Source organism: Magallana gigas, chromosome 2, assembly GCF_963853765.1.
Source record: "Magallana gigas chromosome 2, xbMagGiga1.1, whole genome shotgun sequence".
NCBI classification, from domain to species: domain Eukaryota; kingdom Metazoa; phylum Mollusca; class Bivalvia; order Ostreida; family Ostreidae; genus Magallana; species Magallana gigas.
The window spans coordinates 22,774,566-22,797,001 of NC_088854.1; the positions used below are offsets into that span (position 1 = coordinate 22,774,566).

General features: G+C 33.7%; 1 protein-coding gene across 12 annotated transcripts in view; it reads right to left on the reverse strand.

Moving 5' to 3' along the window:
• The window catches only part of LOC105338403 (innexin unc-9), a 58,425-nt gene that overhangs the window by 3,478 nt on the left and 32,511 nt on the right, over window positions 1-22,436 (reverse strand). For 7 of the 12 annotated variants that reach the window (XM_066075664.1, XM_034446180.2, XM_066075661.1 and 4 more), the window contains one exon: window positions 1,551-1,803. In XM_066075664.1, the coding sequence (XP_065931736.1) occupies window positions 1,551-1,803 (253 nt within the window). Of the gene's footprint in view, window positions 1-1,550; window positions 1,804-4,057; window positions 4,568-5,296; window positions 5,425-7,989; window positions 8,619-20,639; window positions 20,833-22,436 lie in introns of those variants that run through there. The other 5 variants (XM_011443507.4, XM_011443506.4, XM_066075666.1 and 2 more) reach the window with 5 other exon arrangements.

Here is a 22,436-nt window from a genome sequence, read left to right on the forward strand (position 1 = left end):
CTAGCTGCTTTAGTTAAGACAATGATTACATAACTTTGGGATTATTGCTAGAACTCCAAAGCGAAGATCCAAGGCATGAAAATGATAGGTTTGAGGTGCTTCCACGGATCTACAGATAGCTCGGTGCGTAGCCTGGGAAACAGTTTGACCCTGCAGTTTTTTCTGTGACTTCTCCTTTAGCAGGAGCAGTCATATGGTGGGGCTTTTTAACGTTTGTGTGCGTTAACTACACTGAATGCACTTCCAGAGATCATCAGATTAATGCAGACTTTCTAGCATCTCCGGCAATGAACTTAAACAAACAGTTTAACTTAGCATTAAGGCTAGTGATTAGTCAATAAATTTAGGCGTAATGCAACAGGATGAAACAAAAGAAATCTAAGACGGTTATTTTTGCATAGTGGCAAAATATATTCTTTACTTAATCTAAAGTAAATTCCAGATAACATCAAATGCATTTGCTCTAGAAGATGCATGCAATCTGCTAATGTTCGATGTTTGTGTGAGGTGCTGCGAATCTTAGATATTTAGCCGCTACTGGTGGCATACTAATGGAATATCCATTCGTTATCGAGATAAAAAAAACTCCATTTTTGGCGTGGAGCGCTGGTCTGAAAATATACAAAGTTGTCCCATTGAGCAGTGCTAATCGAGAAACATTCCGAAATGTTTATCTTGTCTATTTATTTTTTCCCTTGCATTAAACATGATTCATAAAATCTCTCGCTGTAGAATTATTTTAGTAGGGCCTTCGTATACCAACAACAAATAGCAACTTTATGGGTCCTCTTAGCGTGTCTAACGATATCTTAAAGGAAAACTGATGAATACCAATTGTCAGTTTTACAAATTTGCATAAAGGATAGGGGAAATACTACTGGCGTCTCGTAAGAACACTTAGGGGATATGAAATCAGAATGCTAATATCATAAATCATAAAATAATTTCATTTCTTTCCCAACGCAGAAAAATTAATCATGCTTAAAATAAAATCAGAATAATCCATTGAGATAGACAGGAAACAACCGTTTAAAACTCATCTATAACGTCACACTGTACATATTGTAGTCTTGTTTAGCATTAGATTTGGATTAATATTTTATTGTTCGTAACATATTACACAATATGTTTCATTTAAAAAGATACAGGTACAGACTCTATCTTTGAACATTAAAAAAGAAAATAATTTGACATATCTATTGTTAGAGGCAAATTATTGAGTCTATATATGACCTACTGAGCTCCATTTCTTAAGAATACAAAAGAAATGAAGAGGTAGTTTATTCTTGGAATAAGAAAAACATGAAGTATTGTATCGCATCAGATTTTAAAATAGACAATGACGTAGTGCCAATCCTCTCGGAGCAAGCCTTTTATTACGAATACTTGTACTCAGATGTTACTTCTCGTGTTAATAAATGCTTTTGAAATAGATTATAATACAGTAGCAGGTGGGATTACCACAAATGAAAAAAAAATATCGAGAAACAGCTTTCAAACAATATGTGATTTTTGTCAACTCTATTTCTGTGCTTTAACATTTAATTTACCTCGTCTAGCGGTATGTAGTATGTATTTGAGATCCAACAGATATTGTTTGTGTAGTCCACGTGGGTGCCGGGGAATTCCGCCGGACACCAGCACCGTATGGGGTCGCCCACGTACTGCCGAGCGCTGACCACCACGGTGAAGATGATGAGGATACCTGTGGTGTAGAAATGGTTGAGTCTGTCTATCAGATCGTCATCATTCCGAACCTTGACATTGGCTACCCGTCCAACAGACCCAATAATGCTGTCCATCCTGTAAATATAAAATAGTATCGTTCCGTTACAATAATATTAATACTGTTCATCCTGTAAACAGAATTAACTAACAACGTTAAAAAACTGTCCTGTAAACGCATAATATAAAAAACAGCATCGCTACAAAAATGATGTCCGTTCTATAAACACGTTATAAAGAACACCGTTACCAAACTGTATCGATAGGTAATGTCCATTTTTTCGTCAAGCTCTTATAAATAAGTGTTGTTAAATGATCTAATAAAGATTCAATGTCTTGTTTATTCATACATTGTATATAAGTTGTAAGAATAATTAAACACCAATTTTCATCAAATACATCTCCTAATAAGTTTGCACCATCATACAAAATCAAGCATGACATATAACAATTAATTGTTCCGTGAAATAGCAATGAAACATGTTAAGTCGTCCTTTTTATTTTTAATTCGTAATTGTATAGTGCTCTCAGACCCTTCAATTCAAATAAAAACACCTATTAGTGAATTAACACCGTGAGGAAAAACGGGTTACAATTTTGCATACCTTTAAAACCATCTGTAACTCTTGAAGAATAGTATAACCTGCGTATGTTCATTGCTTTCAGAAAATAAATACTTATTGGTATATTTGCGTTAGTGAAATATTTCTGCAGAATGAATGAGCATTCATATCACAGATCCCTCCCAACATAAATTTTAGATATGTTTATAATAGGGTTACGGTTTATGGACTTCCAATTACGACCATAAGTATATGATTTCGCCGCGGGTGCCGTTCCAATCTCTTTGTTTCTTCATAAATAATGCATAATTATTACCTTATAGACACCCAGCTCCGAAATGCGCGTGGCAGGGTACTAACATTTAACACATAAACACTACCGTAATTCAATTATAATTATCAAGAAAATTGCAATTTCCCTGTCGGTAACGAAGAACCAAATTGCTATCAATCATTGGAAACTATAGAAAATCAATGAGACTTCGGCATCCTCTGGGCTAGCTACCGCAGAACGAATGGGTAAAAAAAATCCCCACGTTGTCTTCGGGATTAAAAATAAAAGAGAACCAAAGTAAATGAACATAGAGGGCTCTGTACTTTAATCGACTAAACTGCACTTTCTAAAACATTTACGTCCCGAGGAAAATCAAACAACCAGACGGGGTAATGTCATATTCGTGCCGCTCCTGTACATGATTCTGGCTCCTATCTCATTAAATACATGTAAGATATACAAATATTTGCAATAATGACGGATGTACAGCGAATTTAGAACACGATATCGCTCAATAATTAACCCCGTTTAGGTGTAATTTACAGCATACAATCTTGATCAATTCCAACCATTGAATTTCCTGTATCGTTAACACATCCTTACATCATTAGATCACCCGATTTGGACTTTTAGAAACATAAATCCTTTGGCAGAATTTTTCAGAATCTATTTTTTTTTTACAACAGTCATTATTTTATAAGACATACAATTGAAGGTTTAAAAGAAATTAAATGTTCAGATCGTTGATGTAACAATTTATCGTTTTTACGTCACTTTCACAAATTAACGTAATTTTCCTTTCATCGCGGTTAATCATCTGGGGTAACATTTGGCTTTCGTTTTGTTATTTTTATCGATGCAATATTAGGTTAATATTAGGTTACTGAGACTGCGTCTTTTTCGTCCTACCGAGTGATAATCAAACATCATCCTCGCGCATTTTCTTAGTGATAATGCACAGATGTATGCAGGTAATCGAAACCATGTGCTACCACTTGTGGAGATGGATCGCGTCTATTTCCCGGTCTTCGACACTCGTTCCGCCACAGTGGTGTGTCGCTAATTATCCAGTATTACAAAATGTACCACCACACACAGTAATCGCCCCTTATCAGTCTGAGACACTTGTTTTTACACCCCCACTCTCCAGCTGCTTTTTACCAAGTTAACCTTATAAAAATATGATTTGGGTTAATATGCCACCCTCATTTCCTTTATAAGTTATCAAACCAAATCAACTATCAAAAAATAAACAATACACAATTACAGACTAGTACTTATTAAAAAGATCAAATATTTCAAGAGAGGTTTAGTTCACTTTAAATATCAATTGCGAATACTACTACAGTCATCGGCATGCGTTAAAATCCTGAAAATTAGAAGCTTTTACAATTTTCCATGCTATAATAAGATTAACTGAAAAGAGAGGAAATGAGAAATAAGAAAGTCCTAATGAAAAAAATAAATCATCATAGCAAACAATAAAACTTTTCACCTATTTCATTTCCATGTCTGCCGAGTTTATCCATTCTAAATCCGAAAGTAATTAAATCCAAAGTTTGTGACAATATCCATAGAAATCAACTCGCGACCACTGATACAATATTACGCCCGGTCTAGCTAAACCTGTAACAATGTGTAGGTCTCCCTGTTTTCATCTCCGATGAATTTTGACATTAATGATGTTTAGAGGTTGGCCGTCTATCATTTTCTGCGGGAACCCTGTCAGCAGAGATCGTCTTATCCAACTTTCTGCGAAAAAATCTGATTGCACGCGGGGCACTCGTATGCAAAAATAAACAGATCTTGTCAATAGTTATCCCACTCTTTTTAATGGATTTTAAGTACTTAACGTGTGATTTCCTGATGAGGGCAAAATCAAAACACGTGTAACTCGAAGTCAAGAAATCATGACGCAATCATGAAAAAGGTGGAAGGCAGCACAATCCCATGATGATCAGGCCTGACTCAGAGCGACTTGTATTTGAATGACATAATTGGCTTTGTTTTGTACGCCTAAACACACAATACCTGCAGCGAGTGAGGAGAGAGTCATCTGCGCAATGTTTAAGATTATTTGCAAAACGTTTGATCCTAATCCTGGAGCGCAGCTTCATGTATCTCTTTGCACAGACGAGATTTTTTTATCTCTAAAACGGTAAGTGGCTCGCTTTTTGGAAAATGTAAACTAACCCGAGCAATATCAACATAGAAGCTAAACAAAATCTTCCGTTGCAATCTATAACCATGAGTATACACACCCAGTAGGTTTACTTATTAAATGGTTTACATAACATTCGCTTCTGAAATTAAATTCGTTCTTGCTTAATAGATACATGATAGCCCATGTCAAGGAATTGCCAATAAAAAATGAAGCAACATTCCCTGTGGTGTCTATTTAAAACAAACACGACTTAAAAACATCAGTAGAAACAAGCTTTAAGGATTCTTGTCAGAGAGTTTCTGAATTTTAACCAGTTTGAATAACGAAAAATACTTCTTTTAGTCATGTGCTGCTTTTCAATCTGAATGTGTGTATGAGAGAGAGAGAGGAGAGAGAGAGAGAGAGAGAGAGAGAGTTGGTATATTAGGTTCATATTTGAGAGGGGATTAATTTTACATGCAAAAACTTATACGGATAATGTACATATAGCAAACCAAGATAGTGAAATGATATATATCTCATAAACATGTACAGCAAGATTTGAAATTGATGAAGAGACAATGAAATTACCTTACACGCTTAACATGTCCGAAGACCAAGTCCTTACACGTGCTGATCTTACAACTCTCTTCAACTTTGTAGATTTAGATAGGCAACATCTCTCCTAACTTAATAAATATGGACTGGGGTGGTGTTACCTATTAGTACCACTGGCATCTCATTTAGCCATTGTTTGACATTAACCGATAATCTTACCTCTAACATTACGTAACATGATCGGTGGGTTACTTTACTAACAGACTGAATCTTGCGGGTCACCCCTAGACACATACATTGCTATAAAAATGGACACATTGCAATGTATATCATTAATTGTCACTTGGTCGTTAATAAACACGTTCTGGACTTATTCAGATAAATAAATACATTAAAAATGTTTTAAAAATTATCCAAATGTAATTACGTGTACAATGTATCCTACGAAGGTACAAATACCATGACATGGCTGCAGAGGAAGAAAAAATGTATATCAAAATGGCTCTAAGTAAAATTGATGTCTTTGTTCAGTGGTTATAAAGGTTTCCATTCATTTTGTAATGATCAGAGTTAAATAGCAATGAATTAAAATAATTTCCCATGTGTCTCTTATAAAAGTTGGCCCGTTAAAAGTTATTTTGTTATTTTTTTTTTTATAAAATTGATTAGTTGTTAGTTACATGTAAGACCCCAGTGACCTTTTTGATGACAAATGAGCAAGAATGACTAGGTGTTTTTGTTTCATTATTTGAAAATGATTACCATTTTGAATGACGTCACCACATGCAGAGCTCAGCTGTTACACACGCAAAGAGGTTTGTCACAGTAACGGATTTTGAACGCCATCCGCTTATATATCATCGACAGTTTATCAGTTAGATAGCGTGCTCGAATCTCAATTTCTGAATCAAATGCGCCTAAATGAACAAGAATCATGATCAGCCGAACACGTCACGAGATAACACAGGGCGGAAGTGGCTAGGAGACAATGGAAGCGGTGAATCATGTCTGAAGCACCAGTTACCTAGAGTTTTACCAAACTTCAATGTAGGTCTCTGAGGACACAGTAGCATTGGTATTTTTATATGTTGATTTTGATTCTTGTATTTACATCGATCTTTCTAGTGACATTGCTGAACAAATTCTATCATATGAAATTTTAAATATAAATGCCACATACCCGTAAGTCTTAAAAGCAAAATACTGTATCTCTATTTATTTAAGCAGATGGCGAATTTAAGATGATATATACTTCATATTTTTTTTATGTACAGTCATCCTAAAAGCTATTAAATATTTAAATCCAACGTTCTTGACGTCAACGATGCAAGATTGATGGCATGCTTAAAAGAATGTTCAATACTCTTTTCGCACTTGCTTAAACAAAAGTACAAAACCCCGACCCGATCATCAAGTATGCAACAAACAACATTTTCCTTTGCTTCGCATGCTAAAAGAATGTTTTCCCCATGTTGCTGTACTTTTGTGCAAAATCTTCCTAGATTTTGCGTAATTCAATGATTACACTGATTGGTAATACGTTAATACTAAACAAAATATTTACAAGGCAACAAGTCTGAAAAGGGTTAATAATAAAAATAATGGACGATAAGCCATGAGGTAATCCGAATCGATCATTTGATTTTTGATACTGTCGGTATTTTTACTTGCTGGGAAGGTGTTGTTATTTTACCTTGTGTTTAGGTTTTTAGAATCAGAAGCAATGGAAATTTTTCAGAAGATTTTTTAACGATAAGATAGCATGTAAAGGCGTCAATTCTAAATGCTAAGGCCCCTGATTATTTTCATTGCCGTTTCATTTTTCCATATTTTGATTGAGGCTCAAACCTTACTTCCTTAAAAGTATTAAGACATGCAAACAATGATCGAGGTTTTCATACATTTCAAAAATGCACTAGCATGTGTTGATACATGTAAGTTGTAAATGGTATTACACCATGTTTCGACCCAACCGAGTGGATAGAAAAACAATAAATACGATTGTATGCTGATGGTAATTTGATGATAAAGCATTTTGAATCAAATTTCTTCTAAAAGCATATTCACAAGAATGTTCATAAAATCTTTAAAATGCTTAATATAGCTACAAAATGTTTTCTTACTCGTAGAAAGTAGAATGGGCGTTTTGGAAGGCCTTGTTTCAGATGGTATCGCATTTCCGAGGAGGATAACGCAAAAAGCGTTTCGTTGACAATGGTTTCTCAATTGTCAATATATAATTCAATTTGGTCTTTCTCAGTTAGACCATTTCTGATCAAATTACGCGGTTAATTTCCAATAGACAAGGAGGTCACTATTAGATGAAGAAAACCAGGGCATGTTTGTGTGTGGTTTTTCTGGGTAGAATCAACTACAGACCATGAATGTTGAACAGAAAAATGTCTACATTCATCCAAATACAATAATTGCGAGATCAGATAGAAAAACAACAATTCACTAGAATTGCCCGTGCACCCAATTTTTGTACCAAGCTATTAGCATCGACAATTTGGCGAGGAGGTGCAGTGTCTTGGAACGTTTTCCAACGAAAACACGCGGATACACTGTCGAATGTTTGTAAGAGGCCGATATGAGAAATCATAAAGTAAGCACAGTTCGTTATGAAAGGAAGCACCTGACTAAAAATTAACAGATAGCTTTAAATCATGAAAGAAATTCGCCTACAAGATATTAAAAACTTGAGTATAAAAATAGTAACTACATACATGCCACGCGAGTGAATAGCTGCATGATGCCCTGTCATGACGTCATATAGGTCATCTCACAGCATCCTTTAATATCGATGGAACACACAAGCAGTACAATACACAAACGAATCGAGAAATTAAAAGAATTAAACATCCGTTTGTTTGTCACATTTCAGGAGACGTTTCATACATTCTTAATGTCAACCAATGTCGGCATAAACTTAATAATCCTGCTATCAAATATAATTGATTTCGTGTCATCCGCCAACTCCACGGGCAACGGATCTCTCCGCCAGACTGTGTGTGCAATAGTTGCTTCAGTCCTCTGTCCCATGCTTGTATCGACTAACAAATGCCAACCGATCACTGAATAATCTACGGCACATTTTTGTTTTCTTGGAAGAGATTGAATATCGTAGTGAATATTAGCAAAAAAGTCTCAATAACGTAACAGATAAGAACAATATCCATGGCGACAGAAACAATTATCACTCAACAAAATGGTTTTACATACATTCAGAGAAAAAACGCTGGGGAAAATGACAGGAGTATCTGACAAGGTACGAGAAAAAACCTCAAAGAGAGTGAAAAGGAAATAAAAGAACTTTGGACGTTGGAAATGGATGCGAAGCGAAGAGTTTGAAATTGACTGAACAGAAAGTGTGTACCAAGACACTAATTACAAATGGCGTCTGTTGACCCGAAAATAGAGTCAATCACCCTCCTGGCCTTTCTCTAGCATTTGTAGAAAACAATTGATTGGTGGAAAGGAACAGTTACAGCTTCCCACAGGCAGTTGTAAAACATACAATAAGGAAGAAAACTTATTGGCGAAAACGTTTTACACTATATCATTATTTTTACTATTTTGAGAATTTAAATTACGGGTTATGAGACTAAGGTGAATGTAAATTTGAATTTCCTTTCACGATTCATTAAATATTAATTCAAAAACGATTCTTTCGTAAAATGATATATCGAGGAAGTTTATTTGGATCAATTTAAAGAGGTTGTATATTAACATTTTTCTTTATTTTGCAAATTTTCAAATTACTTATTCAGTATGTGCGTGCTTTAACAAAATTCTCTATTGTTAAAATATTGATAGGTATATAGCGGTTTGTATGGTCTCTGCAACATTTCTCAACATAAGTAAGAAGTCCCACCTGTATTCTATAATAAAACCTATAATTTTAGGTATTTGGGCTAATTTGTAAATTTGTAAATTGATTTTCGGCACGGGACCCACATTGCAGATTCTATACAACAAAAATAGGGTGGCAGCATCTAGCTGGAAAAGAACAAAAGCAGTGACCTTTGTGTTTTTGTCTATTATTATAAAAATAATTTGAAAATATGCCAATACCTGACATCTAGGTATTTTACGTCGCGATTGTTTAAACATATGGAGGAACAAAAAACCATTGGCGAAATTAGATTTCAAAATGATCTCAGACACAGAAGAATTAGGGCACCCAGATCCTGCAATCAAATAGGGAATAAAACACAATCTTGGATACGTGGAAAATCCTGTCTGAAATTGCAATGGACCAAGACAGAGTTACAGACTTTAGATATAAAAAAAAAAAGTAATTGCTCTAAGTTTATCCTCAGTCCACTTCATTTTTCCCTTAAAATGAATATCTATTTGGGGTATACACGTGTTATAACATAAATAACTCTATTTTTAGAATTTGTATGGCCTGTTTTATGAATATATTAACGTTGTTGATTCAGTATACGACTTTGTAAGTTAAGAATAAGGAAATACAGAATGCAGAAATTTCTCCTGTGTAATAACAATCATGAATTGTTTTTAATTAATAAAAAATATAATTTTCACAAAATGGGATTGCAGAAAATAGATGCATCAATGCCGGTAGTAAATGTACATTGTATGTCTACAGACACAAGGATGCTTTGCCTTCATAATTTGGTTTCAACAACAACCCCATTAACTCATTGTGCTTAAATTAACCAAATTACTCGTGGCCTTGGCTAAAGTTTAGGTTGGTGTCAAAATCGGTAACATAATTCATCCATCATTTTTCGGGGTCAATCTTCTGTAAATCAGATTAGTTTTACTTTGCAAGACACTGTTTCGTGCAGTATACTCTCCTACCGCGTAATGCATATGTAATAAGCATGCATATTTTTTTTATCATAAAAATCATATTGTGGGATCTAAATGGTTATAAGTTTAGAATGACGTGTATGAGATAAGGTGTTGCGTCATGTCGGGAAAAATATTATAGTAGGCTCCCACAATTCCTTTCTTTTAAAGCACAAAACGCCTTTTTGAGTCTGCAACGAGTTTAACATGAAAATACATTGTAATACACGTAAAAGCCGTACCTGCGACGCTATAACACTATTACATGTACATGTATTAAAACATGACGTAACTATGAAAACCTTTAAAAAAAAAACACACAAAAAAACGAAAAAGTGCAACAAATCTTTTAAGGATAGATCTGTCATTTTCGGTGTGTGGGGTTTACAACAGCCGCTGGATTCACACATGCAAATCATAAATACTGTATATTGCGTGCAAATAAATCCTTTATGATCGGATAAAAGAGGCAACAAAAATTCATCCAATGTTTCAGCCACCACAAATCAGACAGAAGTTTGATTAATCTAATTATTCCTCCGTAGAGATAGAATACAAAGTATTACTGGTAAAGAAAGGATTCCAATCCCCTAGCTATGGTCCACAAATTGACCTATGAGACGAACGTGAAATGACTTATCCATCGCCGGTATGTCGAAAAAGATGAAATACAACGATACAATCTCCTACTCGTCTCATTTTCCGTGCTGCGCCAATCACTAATATTATACCATATGACACATTTCTTCAAAAGGAGCAATTGATTTGTTGCTTTTCAAAAGCTTTTGCGAGTTGTTGAAGTTCAAGGTTTCTTCTCATCTGTTTGTTTATCAATTAATAATCTAATTCCAAGAATTTGATTAAATATTATTTCATTTTCATCCCAAAGGCCGCAAATGTAGTTTTTCATTAACGAGGTTTTTTTTTTCTTTAGAGAAAAAGCCAGGGTCATATTAAAAGTATTGGTTCATTACATAACTTCCTTATTTTTATCAATGGAACATATAAAATGTTATGTACTCTTGTATGCAATGTGATTAAATATTCAGATTGTGTATTTCTAAAAGACAATAATGAGTCTTCAATGAATTTAGAATTATAAAATGAAAACAAACAACTGAAATTTCAAAGATTTTACAAGATAGCTTTAACATGCCTACCTGTATTCCCCCATTATGATAAAAATTAATCTACTTGATAGGAAGTAAACAATATAAAGAGCATTCCATGCAGAGACTGTTCGAAATTCCTCTGTTCTCATATATTGTGTACCAGCTAAAAGTCATTATGTGTAAATGCCTATACTTGATATGTGTCATGATTGGAGTCATTAGCTCTTTGTTATTCTCAAGCATCTATAGGGATTCGTTGATAATAACCTCTAATAGAGATACGTATACATTGTGGTTAAAACAAACACAAATCGAAGGTGCTCCGTTAATATTGATTATTAAAAACATCGAACACGAGTCATCATTCACTGTTTTGTTTTTTCTAGCGTAAGCATAGTAAAAATATTGTTAGTTATGAATATGAAATTTATCATCTGGTCAATTAGTACAGTGCCCATAAAAGAACTCCCACCTATCATATTTAATTACACATATTCTACGATTTAAAAAAAAGTGGAAAACAATCTGTAGACAGATAATAAAACCTACTTTGTAAACATTTGTTATAAATTATGCATCAGCGGGTTTAATCAAACAGTATAATTAAAACAATGTATAGTGGTTATTCAATCTGAAAGTGGCTCCGTCTGAAAAGTTCAAAGCGGAATTGTTCAGCCATTATTCGTTCCTCGTTTTTCTTGATTTCACCGATTAATGTAATAACACAACAGCATCATATTCCTGGAAATGAGTGTAACATTACGAAAAAGAAAATTGGAGAGAAAGGATATGAGGTAAATTGTAATGCATCGAGACCGGTCCGCTTATCGCAATTTTCAGAGTTCATTAGTCTGGGATTCTGTATATATAGGCAGCTTATCTCTTAGAGTTGATTACATTTACCAATGAAAATAAGCAAAACTCTGAGCACGGAGCAAGCAAATGAAAAGAATAAAGGCTCTTGAAGAAATTCTTTATCAGGATTCAATAGAAAACAAGCAGAAGGGGAAAAAAATCAAGGTCGGCATAAGGATTGCCGCGCTTCAAGTATAAGGTGTGGAGGGCTTGGAAACTGTACCTGTAGGAAGCCATTTTTAAATGAAAAAGTGAAGTTGTATAAGAGATCTGCCGAAATAAAAATGTAATTATGCAGGGCTTTCACAATTGCTTTTACACAGATCTTAAATTATCTTTATGGTTTTCTTAATATATTGGAGATATCATCCATTTGATACATCTTGAATTGTACTCTTTAAAACTGGCCACATGTTAATGGCCACATGTTAATGAAAATAGCACTCACTCGATTGATAAAATATAATATCTGATCAAAGATTCTACACGTATATCTATAGACAAACGTTTGATGTCTGTGAAATTAATAACATTTCCCACACTGTTATTTAAAATCAAAATAAAACTGATATCACGAAGGAAGTTACGGCTATGATAATTATATGCAAGTTTTCATGGAATTCCATTTACATGTAAACATAAATGTACATTAATTCTTTGTTCTTACAAGAGATAAAAAGAGAGAGAGTAGATGATTTCATTGCCTTATTTACAGTCAACAATTTATCTATTTACAAATGCTGATAATTGTTTCCTGAGTTTTAAAAGCCTAAAAGATACGAATCGATACCGCCGATTTTATTTCCTTTCCGAATGGCTTGGTCAGACGACATGTTCCTTGCATTGATTTTGTTGGGAAATTTTTGCCTCAAATGCAATGCTGGCAGATGCATGATGGTAACAATATTAAATTTACAGAACAATTGTTTTATTCAATTACTACAAACGTTCCTGTGAACTAAGCGAAATTCCCAGTGGCGTGTTTGCGAGCAACGCAGCTGGACAGCGAAATTTGAATATGCCTGCTTTCCTTTATAATATATATTCAAGACACTTTAAAATATTCTGTTATAAAAAAGAATGATAAAAGTAAATCAATTATTGTATTATTGTTTCCTTTCTCATTTCAGGGAGGGGATTTTATTGTGGTTTATATGAAGGCCGATTTCTCTTCACGTGAGATATGATTTAAAAATACAATATATGTATATATATTACAAAAAATAAAATAAAACCCTAGTTAAACAATATTTTGAAACATTGCAGTTTTTACCAAAAAAAAAAAAAATTGCACACATATTTATATGATATGTTATTTTATTGATATTGGCCGCAATTCATTTTTCATTTGGTTTTTAACATCGAATGGCTTAAAATGCTTCTATTCAAAGATTCTAACAGTGTATAACTTCTTCCCATGATGCCTCACCGGATAAACCTCTGAAAAATTGTTTCGTCAACACGACTTTCGACGCTGCGTTTTACCGAATTGCATATCAATTCCATGAAACACGTGAAAAAAAATTCAAATTAAAACCAGAAGATTCATCAACGATTTTAATATAGCACATCGTCAGTTAAAATTGCCATCAAAGTTCCTATCTTTCATTTCTAAGGTTTAATAAAGGAAAATATGGTAATGTAAACAAGTTTTTAACCACTACATCAATCACTTCCAAGTCCTTGGAATAAGATCCAAAGAAACCAAAATTAATTTATCCGTATTTCTCTCTCAGCGCCTCGAAACAATACAAACTGATTGAAAGATGCGTGTTGTGTGCTCAAAACTGTTCAGAATAGTCTAAATATTTACCAAACAGAACACAATGATATGGCCAACAATCTAAGACCAAACAATAAACAGTTAGATTATATATTTCTGTCTTATAGAAGCACAACTTAAGAAGAAAGCGCCTGGTTGTTGTCTGTCAGTCGGACAGAATAACACCTGCTTTTCTCTTTCGGATTGTGTTTTTGCTATATAGAATCTGATCTTAGTCCAACACTTGCTTCTATGATTTAACAGAATCTTGCTCATAGACGAACCGTCCTTTAGTTTACGTATATTTAGAGTTTTAAAAAAATGTGGGTTTTTTTTAGCAGAAAAGTTTACTTAGCAGTACAAATGTACTCGTTCATACAGTGTAAATCATTCATTTTAAGTTTTTATTCCTGGAACTCAATTTAGGCTAAGAATAATGGCCGCGATGCATCCTATCTGTGGGGCATATTTTATGTCAGTCACGGCTGAGGATTATTCCTATAGCAAAAATAAAACCCAGTTCCAGAGTGTTTATCGGCATACAAAATCTAACACGCATTCAACACACGTACACATTTATTTTGAATCATTTTTAATCATCGTTAATAATTGAATAGTTCAATCCGCTTGAAGTGATGATGGATTGTTGCCGATTGTGCAAAGTTTGTAATTCTCAAAGGTACCACCGGCTATTTTCATCGAGAAGCATTTCTGTCTAGATGCAGAACAGTACCGTAAAAATCAATGCAAAGCAATGGATCTGCTTGGCTACAATCATAACTGTGATTTGACGAGGGCTTTGAATCGTTGCGCGGTATCTTAATATTTTCTGCTTCGCTAACCAGAAGAAGAAGGAAACCCACTTAACCAGTCAATGAAATTAGTATTGGTCTCATCAGGTATGCCTGTATTTAGTTCTGATGACGTAATGTTAATCTTATTCTTGGCCCTTTAACTCAAATTATATACCTATTTTGGTTGTTCGTGTGTAGAAAACTTATTCAGCACGATTGATTATACAAATTAAGTCAATTGCATACGTTGTTGCTGAACTGTTCGCGTAAAGCGATTTCGATAAGAGTTAAAACGTACCACAAAGCCCTCGAACGAATGACAACGTACTGCAGATCACGTTATTATCACAAGATGACGTGTATACGACAGAAAGCAAATAATATGAATTATAGTATACAATTGTATGTGCCTTTCACTTATTTTACTAGTTTTACTACACATGCATACTCTAATCTTGTCTGAGATTCTGCTCGCGGCTTGATATTTGGACTGACGCCTTCACCGAACCTTCATAATTAGAATTTTTGTCTGGAAATTACTGCCCCACCTTTGGTCGCTTGTCGCGGTTAAAATTGTTTATTATGTTTCTCGCTCGTTCCAGTTCTGCAGTTTCAGCATCCTTCTTATCATGTATTCAAATTAAACCTGCATTCCATATCCCTAGTGAATCTTCCACAGATTTCATTTTTTAAATTTTTTGTGTCCATTTTCGCTTATCATTATTGGAAAGCTTGGTGATAATACACAGATGTTGAATTTAAGTTTAGAGATCTATGTAACAAGTTTGATTAGAAAAGGAAGAAAACGGTGGATAAATCGAACTAAACACAATAACAAATACTGTTGAAAAAAACCCTTTGTAATGGCTAAAAATGCAAAATATATTTATGTATCGAAACGACGTTGGAGATGCGATCGAGACACACAAATATCCCGACCAAAAGCGACCAAAGTGCAGACTTGAATAATAAAAGATGCCCAAAGTGTCGGAATAGGTGTCAGTTTTAATATCACACCTAGCCAATTCTCTGCCGACAGTAGGGTATTCTTATATCTATTCTTCCTCTGAGAGCATTATGGGGAAAAATTTTATGTGCTAAAATTTAACTTTAAATTTATTTTATGAGAAGTCTCAAAGACAACTATATTTACGTTTACTAGGGGGACTACATGTAGGTCGTTTGAGATAGCGAGATATCTAGAGAGTGAAAGGGTAATGATAAAATCGAACATTCTTTATGATGTGCTAAGATGTTCTTCAATTCATGAGTGGTCTCAATAACAACAACAATGTCCGCGTCTACTAAAGGACCCCGACAATCAAATGTTTGCCTTCCATTATTCTCAAATACTTAACATCAATTTGACACATTTCCGCCGTTTTCGGAGATGCGTCTCTTCAAATATTCCAAGACAACATATCGACCTTAATCGGAGAAAGCCAATGCAACCAAATTGATTGGCAAATAATGGATATTTATTGTTCCTGCCATCTTTAATTCCCTAACTAACTGTCCTTAAATACGAGACGATGATTAATCTTGTTGTAGGGACATCGTTTACGCCTCGGACTCCGATTACTACTTGGGAATACATGAACTGTATGGGACAAACATCATTACCATAAGGACCGATAATCCGGTACAGATTTGCAATAACCATCTGATAGACACTTGCATGCATTAAACAAATGGCTGGAAAATCCCTTTAAAAGCTGTCCACTTTCGGAAATGCATACACAAATGGGAAAGAATAATTTTCACAGGATTTTACGATTGATTGCTTTACATGTATGTTACCTGTGAACTAAATGTAAATAAGCATCTAGCTATTTAATGGGCTTAAAGGGGGGATTTGGCTATAATATAGATCACGAAAGAAACAACCCGGATGTGACTGAATCAAATAAACTTGCTTTTTTAAAGCAAGCTACGTGCACGAATCATCTTAGTTATTTCATGCGATTGCTTTACTCAGATCTGACCACGCTTTAAAAATTTTCGGTATGCACCTGGACATTGATATTTTGAAATACGTTTGCATGCATGGAAGACAGAAAAGTTGTTTCAAGTGGACTGGCATTGAAAAACGATACCCTATATGGACCATTGTATTGCTAAAACGATTTTTTAACCATTTAAAGTTTACTTGCCGGTTTAATTAGTATGGAACACTTTGGGATATCGATACCGATGAAAGTGCTTCATATTTAAAATATCAAACCAGTTTGAAAATTTTCAAAATGTACAATTTTTGCATGATCAAAAATGCATTTTCGCAAAAGTTAACCATTTTAAAAGCATCAATGTTCGCTTTTATGTAAGCGATAGAAATTGTAGTCAAAAAGTTGGTAATTAGAATAGAATGTAAGTCGCCACAAACTATACGTGTATCATATGTAGTGCATAATCAATACAAAGAACATTGAATACATGTACGGATAGTGAAAAAATCATGATTTCGCCATGCTAAATTCAGGTTTTTTTGGTTTATTTTGGCATTATAAATAGAACTTACATCCAAAATCATTATTGTAAAGATTACATTTATAAACAAAAAAATTATTATGTGAAAGAGAGAGAAAGATGAAGTTTTTTTTTAGAATTGCAAAAACACAAAAAAAACCCCCGTACTACTTCAAATTACTTGGCAATCTGACACAGTTGATTCAAACCAAAAAACAATCCTGTTTATATGGCAACACGTTCCATTTTATATAAGCACGTATTTACAACAGAGAATCATGCAATATTAAAACCTAAATGAAGAAATCTGAAACCTGGTTTTGCTTTCTAATTAAAATGAATCACTTCAACTGTCCAAAAAGTTTGTAATGAAAACATTGCTTTTTCATTTTCATGAAACATTTGAAATGTTTCGAACAATATTAAAGATAATTTAATGTGTGGTTGTGATACACAGAACAGATGAACGTTATTGTATTTTCCAAAAAATACATATTTTCTAGATGCAGAAACTGGTCTTAGTAAAGATTAATGTCTTTTTCGTGATAAGCAATTTAAAAAAAGAATAGATTAAATTTTTTAAATCACGAGTTTGCGTGAATATTTAGACTGTAATGATCGTCTTCAAAATATTGTGTTACATGTAATCATCAAAAGTTTTCTCTATGAAAACTAAGAATTAAATATTTTTCTCACATTTTAATAAGGAATTGTAGCTATTGAGTGACAAGAAGCTGTCAAGGGAACTGTAATTTTTTCACGTTCCGAGCAGCAGGTTTCTTTAAATTTTTAAATTCTTACATTTAGGTGAAAAATTTCAGACAATTTATCGATAAATTAAAAAAAAAACAAACTAAAATAAAACAAAAATTTAAAAACCAACAAAGAAATAAATCTATTCTCTTGAAAGGTTTTTTTTCACATTCAAACTATTTAGAACGATGCACTGACGTTACAAAACTATACAAATAAAACAAACCAACAAACAAAAGGAAAAAAAGAAAAAGGAAGGTATACCCTAAATCTTTTTCACACATGCCAGTTAATAGTTAGCCACACTTATAACACTACCTAATGTCCTACGTACTGCTTTATAGATTTTGTATAGCTGTTGGTGGCTATCATGATAAGATGTCATAAGAAAACTGAAATAGTATGTCTGGTCTTTGTATAGACATTTGAGAGTCAGAGACTTCTCATGCGCTTCCGCCTTTGGTATTTCCCATGAAGAAACAACCGAAAATGGTACATGTAAAGTCACATATATGTGTCCTCCTATTACAAGTTTGTCTTTTAGGTGGTTCACAGACAGTATACACATGTATAAAAATACGTTTGCCTCATTCGCCCTAATTAAATGGGAAATTTAACAACATGACGGAACAGTGATCAGTAACTTTTTTTTTATAACACGGCTATGTGTCAGAAGCACGATTAGCACGAACAAAGTCTGTTACAAGCAAAAGCCAAATACATTTTGTAGCATGTACAGTGTGCCGGAGATTTATATGCCATTGCCAAGATGGCATATGTTTATTCGTATAAGGAACAAAATTTATTTTGTATTTGTATTAAATAGTACATGTACATTGTCTTTACAAAACAATCGTCATTTAAGGACAAAGTGAGTTGTTTCATATTTTATGACACACCTATACATGTATGTCTACAACACATAAATTGAGACCAACGACTACATTAACATGCACTTCTTAAAATGCTAAGGTAAAAAATACATGCAGTACTAGTTTTTTTCCAAGATATAAAGAGTTAGACTATAAAATTCCACAATTAGTTTTAGAAAATGTCATGTTGTAAATTTTAAATTTACTGGGTGGCAGTAAATACAAAATTAACAACAATTAAGACAAGTTGTACATTTTGTATTTACTGCCACGCGATAAATTCAAAATTTACATGAAAAAAAACCGGGTATTTTCTCCTCTTTGTGTTTTTAATGATTATGAACATAGTGTTGACACCGGTGTTCGCACACTTGTTTACCCTTAAAGGAAGGAGTCTCTTCAAACTTTTGATTCATCAAATATCAAAAGAACATTAATTCGCAAAAAATAATCATTATCTTGAGAACCTTAAACGTTTATAGTTTTCTTTTATTCTAATAAGTGTACAACTTGACAAAGAAATGACGGCGGGACAATGGTGAAATAAAATATCACACGTCTCTGCAAGTCAAAGTAACAATGAATAAATCAAACATATTTCTACAATTTATTTTCTTAACAATATGAATTTCTAAATTGAAATTGGAGTTAATTGTAGAATATAAGTGAAACACAATTTCTCAAACCAATTACTATTTACCAGTTGTTAACTTTTGTAACAACTTAAATTAAGTACAAAAACAATAGAAATTGTGTTTCATTTCTTATTTGATGGTCAACATTTTTGCTTTTCCGACAATTGATGCATTTTTATGATGTTGTAATCATATATTAGATTTAAATGTATATAAGAAGAATGGATGAATACAGAATATACCTTGAATATTAAAGATAATAGGTAAATCCGTTTAGCCGATGTCCTTTTTAGTAAAATCGTAATAATCTTAAATTGCATTGGTAGTAAATAATCTGAAAGACATTTTGTGGCATTAACCTCTTTTTACCAAGTAAGAACATATTCATATTTAGAAATAGGAGTAGGTGTCAAATAATTAGCTTCATCCATTTTAAAACTTAAACATGTTTAATGTTAAACGTTTGCAGAGAAACATTCACAGACAGACCAATGAAGAAGTGGTTTCCTCAAATTATTAAGTACTTTTATATTTGTTTTGGTCCATGGTTTTAAAACCCCTGGTCAAACCCGAGCTTAATATATATGTACACATTGAGAAGGTGGTCAATAGTTATAACACTGATCAAGTCAACATCTGAGCCTTGTATTCAGTTTCAAATGACTTTTGCCTTAATTCCATTCCCGATATTGTGAAAATGTCGCCTCTCCTATATGGTCGTTGCTGTGCATGCGTCAGTACATATGTGCGATGTACAAATGTGCCTACCAGGGAAAAAATCGGGATAGTTTGGTTTTAAAAATGGTTTTATAACTGGAGTGTTTGATGGTTTTGTTTGTACAGTCTTCATGTTGCCATGGTTTTTAAGTTCCTAATACTGATCATATCAGCCTTACTGTATACAGTTTATTTGCTGTATATACACAATTTATGTTTATGTTTTTAAAAGTCTTCCAATATCGATATGCTCACCCATCAATTACTACTGGAATAGTTTTTCTCTTTATCTTTCCCCTTCTCTCATTAAATATTTTTAAATTGAACAAAAAATGAGTGTAAAGCTCATCAACAAAACTTTGAGCATCTGTCAAATTAAATACAGTATATGCAAACAAATTATTGTAGAAAAGTATATAGTTTTGTTGATCGAGATGTAAGTGCAGAGCAAAGCGTTTGTGAAACAATGATATATGACACAAAATTTCATCAAAACGTTTTTGAAAACAAAACATTTTCACTATGCCGAACAATTTCAAAGCTTTTGTCATAGAAGCGTGGCATACGACAGGAAGACATGAATACATACCAAAAATGGCCGTGACTCCACAACATTTTAGGAATTCAGGACGTGTAGGGGGAAGCAAAAACAGCCGTACAATGGGTGTTTTGTTCTCTTCTATTGAAACCAATAATCAATTTTTGCGCGACAATCACATTGTCACAGAAAAACAATAGTTCCAAAAAGGGCAACTAGAAGCAAACATGCATAAAACTTGCTGCTGAATAAAACCCACTCTGTTGATCATTTTATGGGATGTCACTCAGAAATTGGTTCGTCAATGTCCCTCGGTAGGAGCCGAATCCATTCTACTTTAAAAGCAATCTCTGCTACTACGTCACTGAGCGCGACAATCCAGGAGAAAAAAACCCTTAAGCCTCCTATAGAGGGCGTTATGTTCACAATTTCAAAAAAAAAATCTGTATATTGCAACTTGAAATAAGAAACTGCGATCAATTCAACGAGAATTAATATTTCTTCCAAGCGAGACAAAGGCTTTCTTTATCATGTGTAAAATAAATCGATGGGAAAAGCCTTTCTCTTATTGTCCCCTGTAAAGTCTAGAAGATTAGGGATGTGCTTGGAATATAGTAGCGATGTTATGTCAGTTTTAATACTCTTTTCAGGAGTAGCATAGCAATTAATCGAAATAAAGTCTAATTCTGTTAGATTCATTCCACTGTCAGTGACTTCTCTTCACTAATTATGCGCTAGCTGCCTTCTCACACACCCAAATGATATAGAAAAGTTGGCTGTTTGCTCAAAACATAAAAATGATTCCTCTTCTGAATGTTAAAGTGATTACGGTGCCATTATCAAAGGCTAGAAATTCGTCACTTAGCGTTTAGCAATAAATAGGAATCGATTTGAACATGAAATCGATACATGGAGAGAATACGGGTTATCCTACATTACACCATTCACACTCAGATATACACACAGGAATCGGAGAAAGTTGACTCAATAATATCAAGCACAAAAATATCAAAAACACAATACGGATCCAGTATCAACGTCTTAGACGGTTCTTTCATGTATACAACCTGAATCGGGCTCCACTGAGTGTTTGATCCTTCTGTACATTTCGACACATTCAATTCCGTGTTTTATCCTCTGTGTTTTCAACACACACAAAAAATTCTGTTTAACCTCTTCATGTTTTCAGAGAGGCAAGGCATTTTTAACGAAAAGTTATTTTTAAATAGGTCGAAGTGGCAGATGTTTTTCTACAATTTCCAGGGAACTTCGGCTACATAAAAAAACAGATAACCTCCTCGATGTAGAAGGTTCATCTTCCCTGTTGCCAAGGAAACGTATATCATCTATTACAATGTATTGGATGAAGTGGAATTTGTTTGAAAATAGATACAGATTTTGATTTAATATGCCCACGATTGTTTACGCTTGATGAAGGCGGGGTCATATTTCGTGAGTTTCGGAGAATAATTGCTAATACAAAAACAGTATGACATTATTTGATAACTTGTTTGATTTAATGAAAGCCTTTTGAGTCGAAAGAGGTGTTATGTCTATATCAGATGAAATGAATAAAAACATGATAGGGTTGTAGAAAAGTATTATGGATTACGATATGATTAATGTGCATCATAAAATCTCCAAAAAGGACAGTTCTTATAACATATCATAAATTAACCCAGTTAAAAGATTGGTGCGATAAAATATTAATATTTATTGAGCAAAGCATTGTTACAACGCACTTTGAAAAATTACGCACTTTGAAAATTACATTTACATATGATCAAGGTTCACATCTTTGAGATACATGAAGGTATTCCATTATTCCTTTACTAATTAACACCTGTA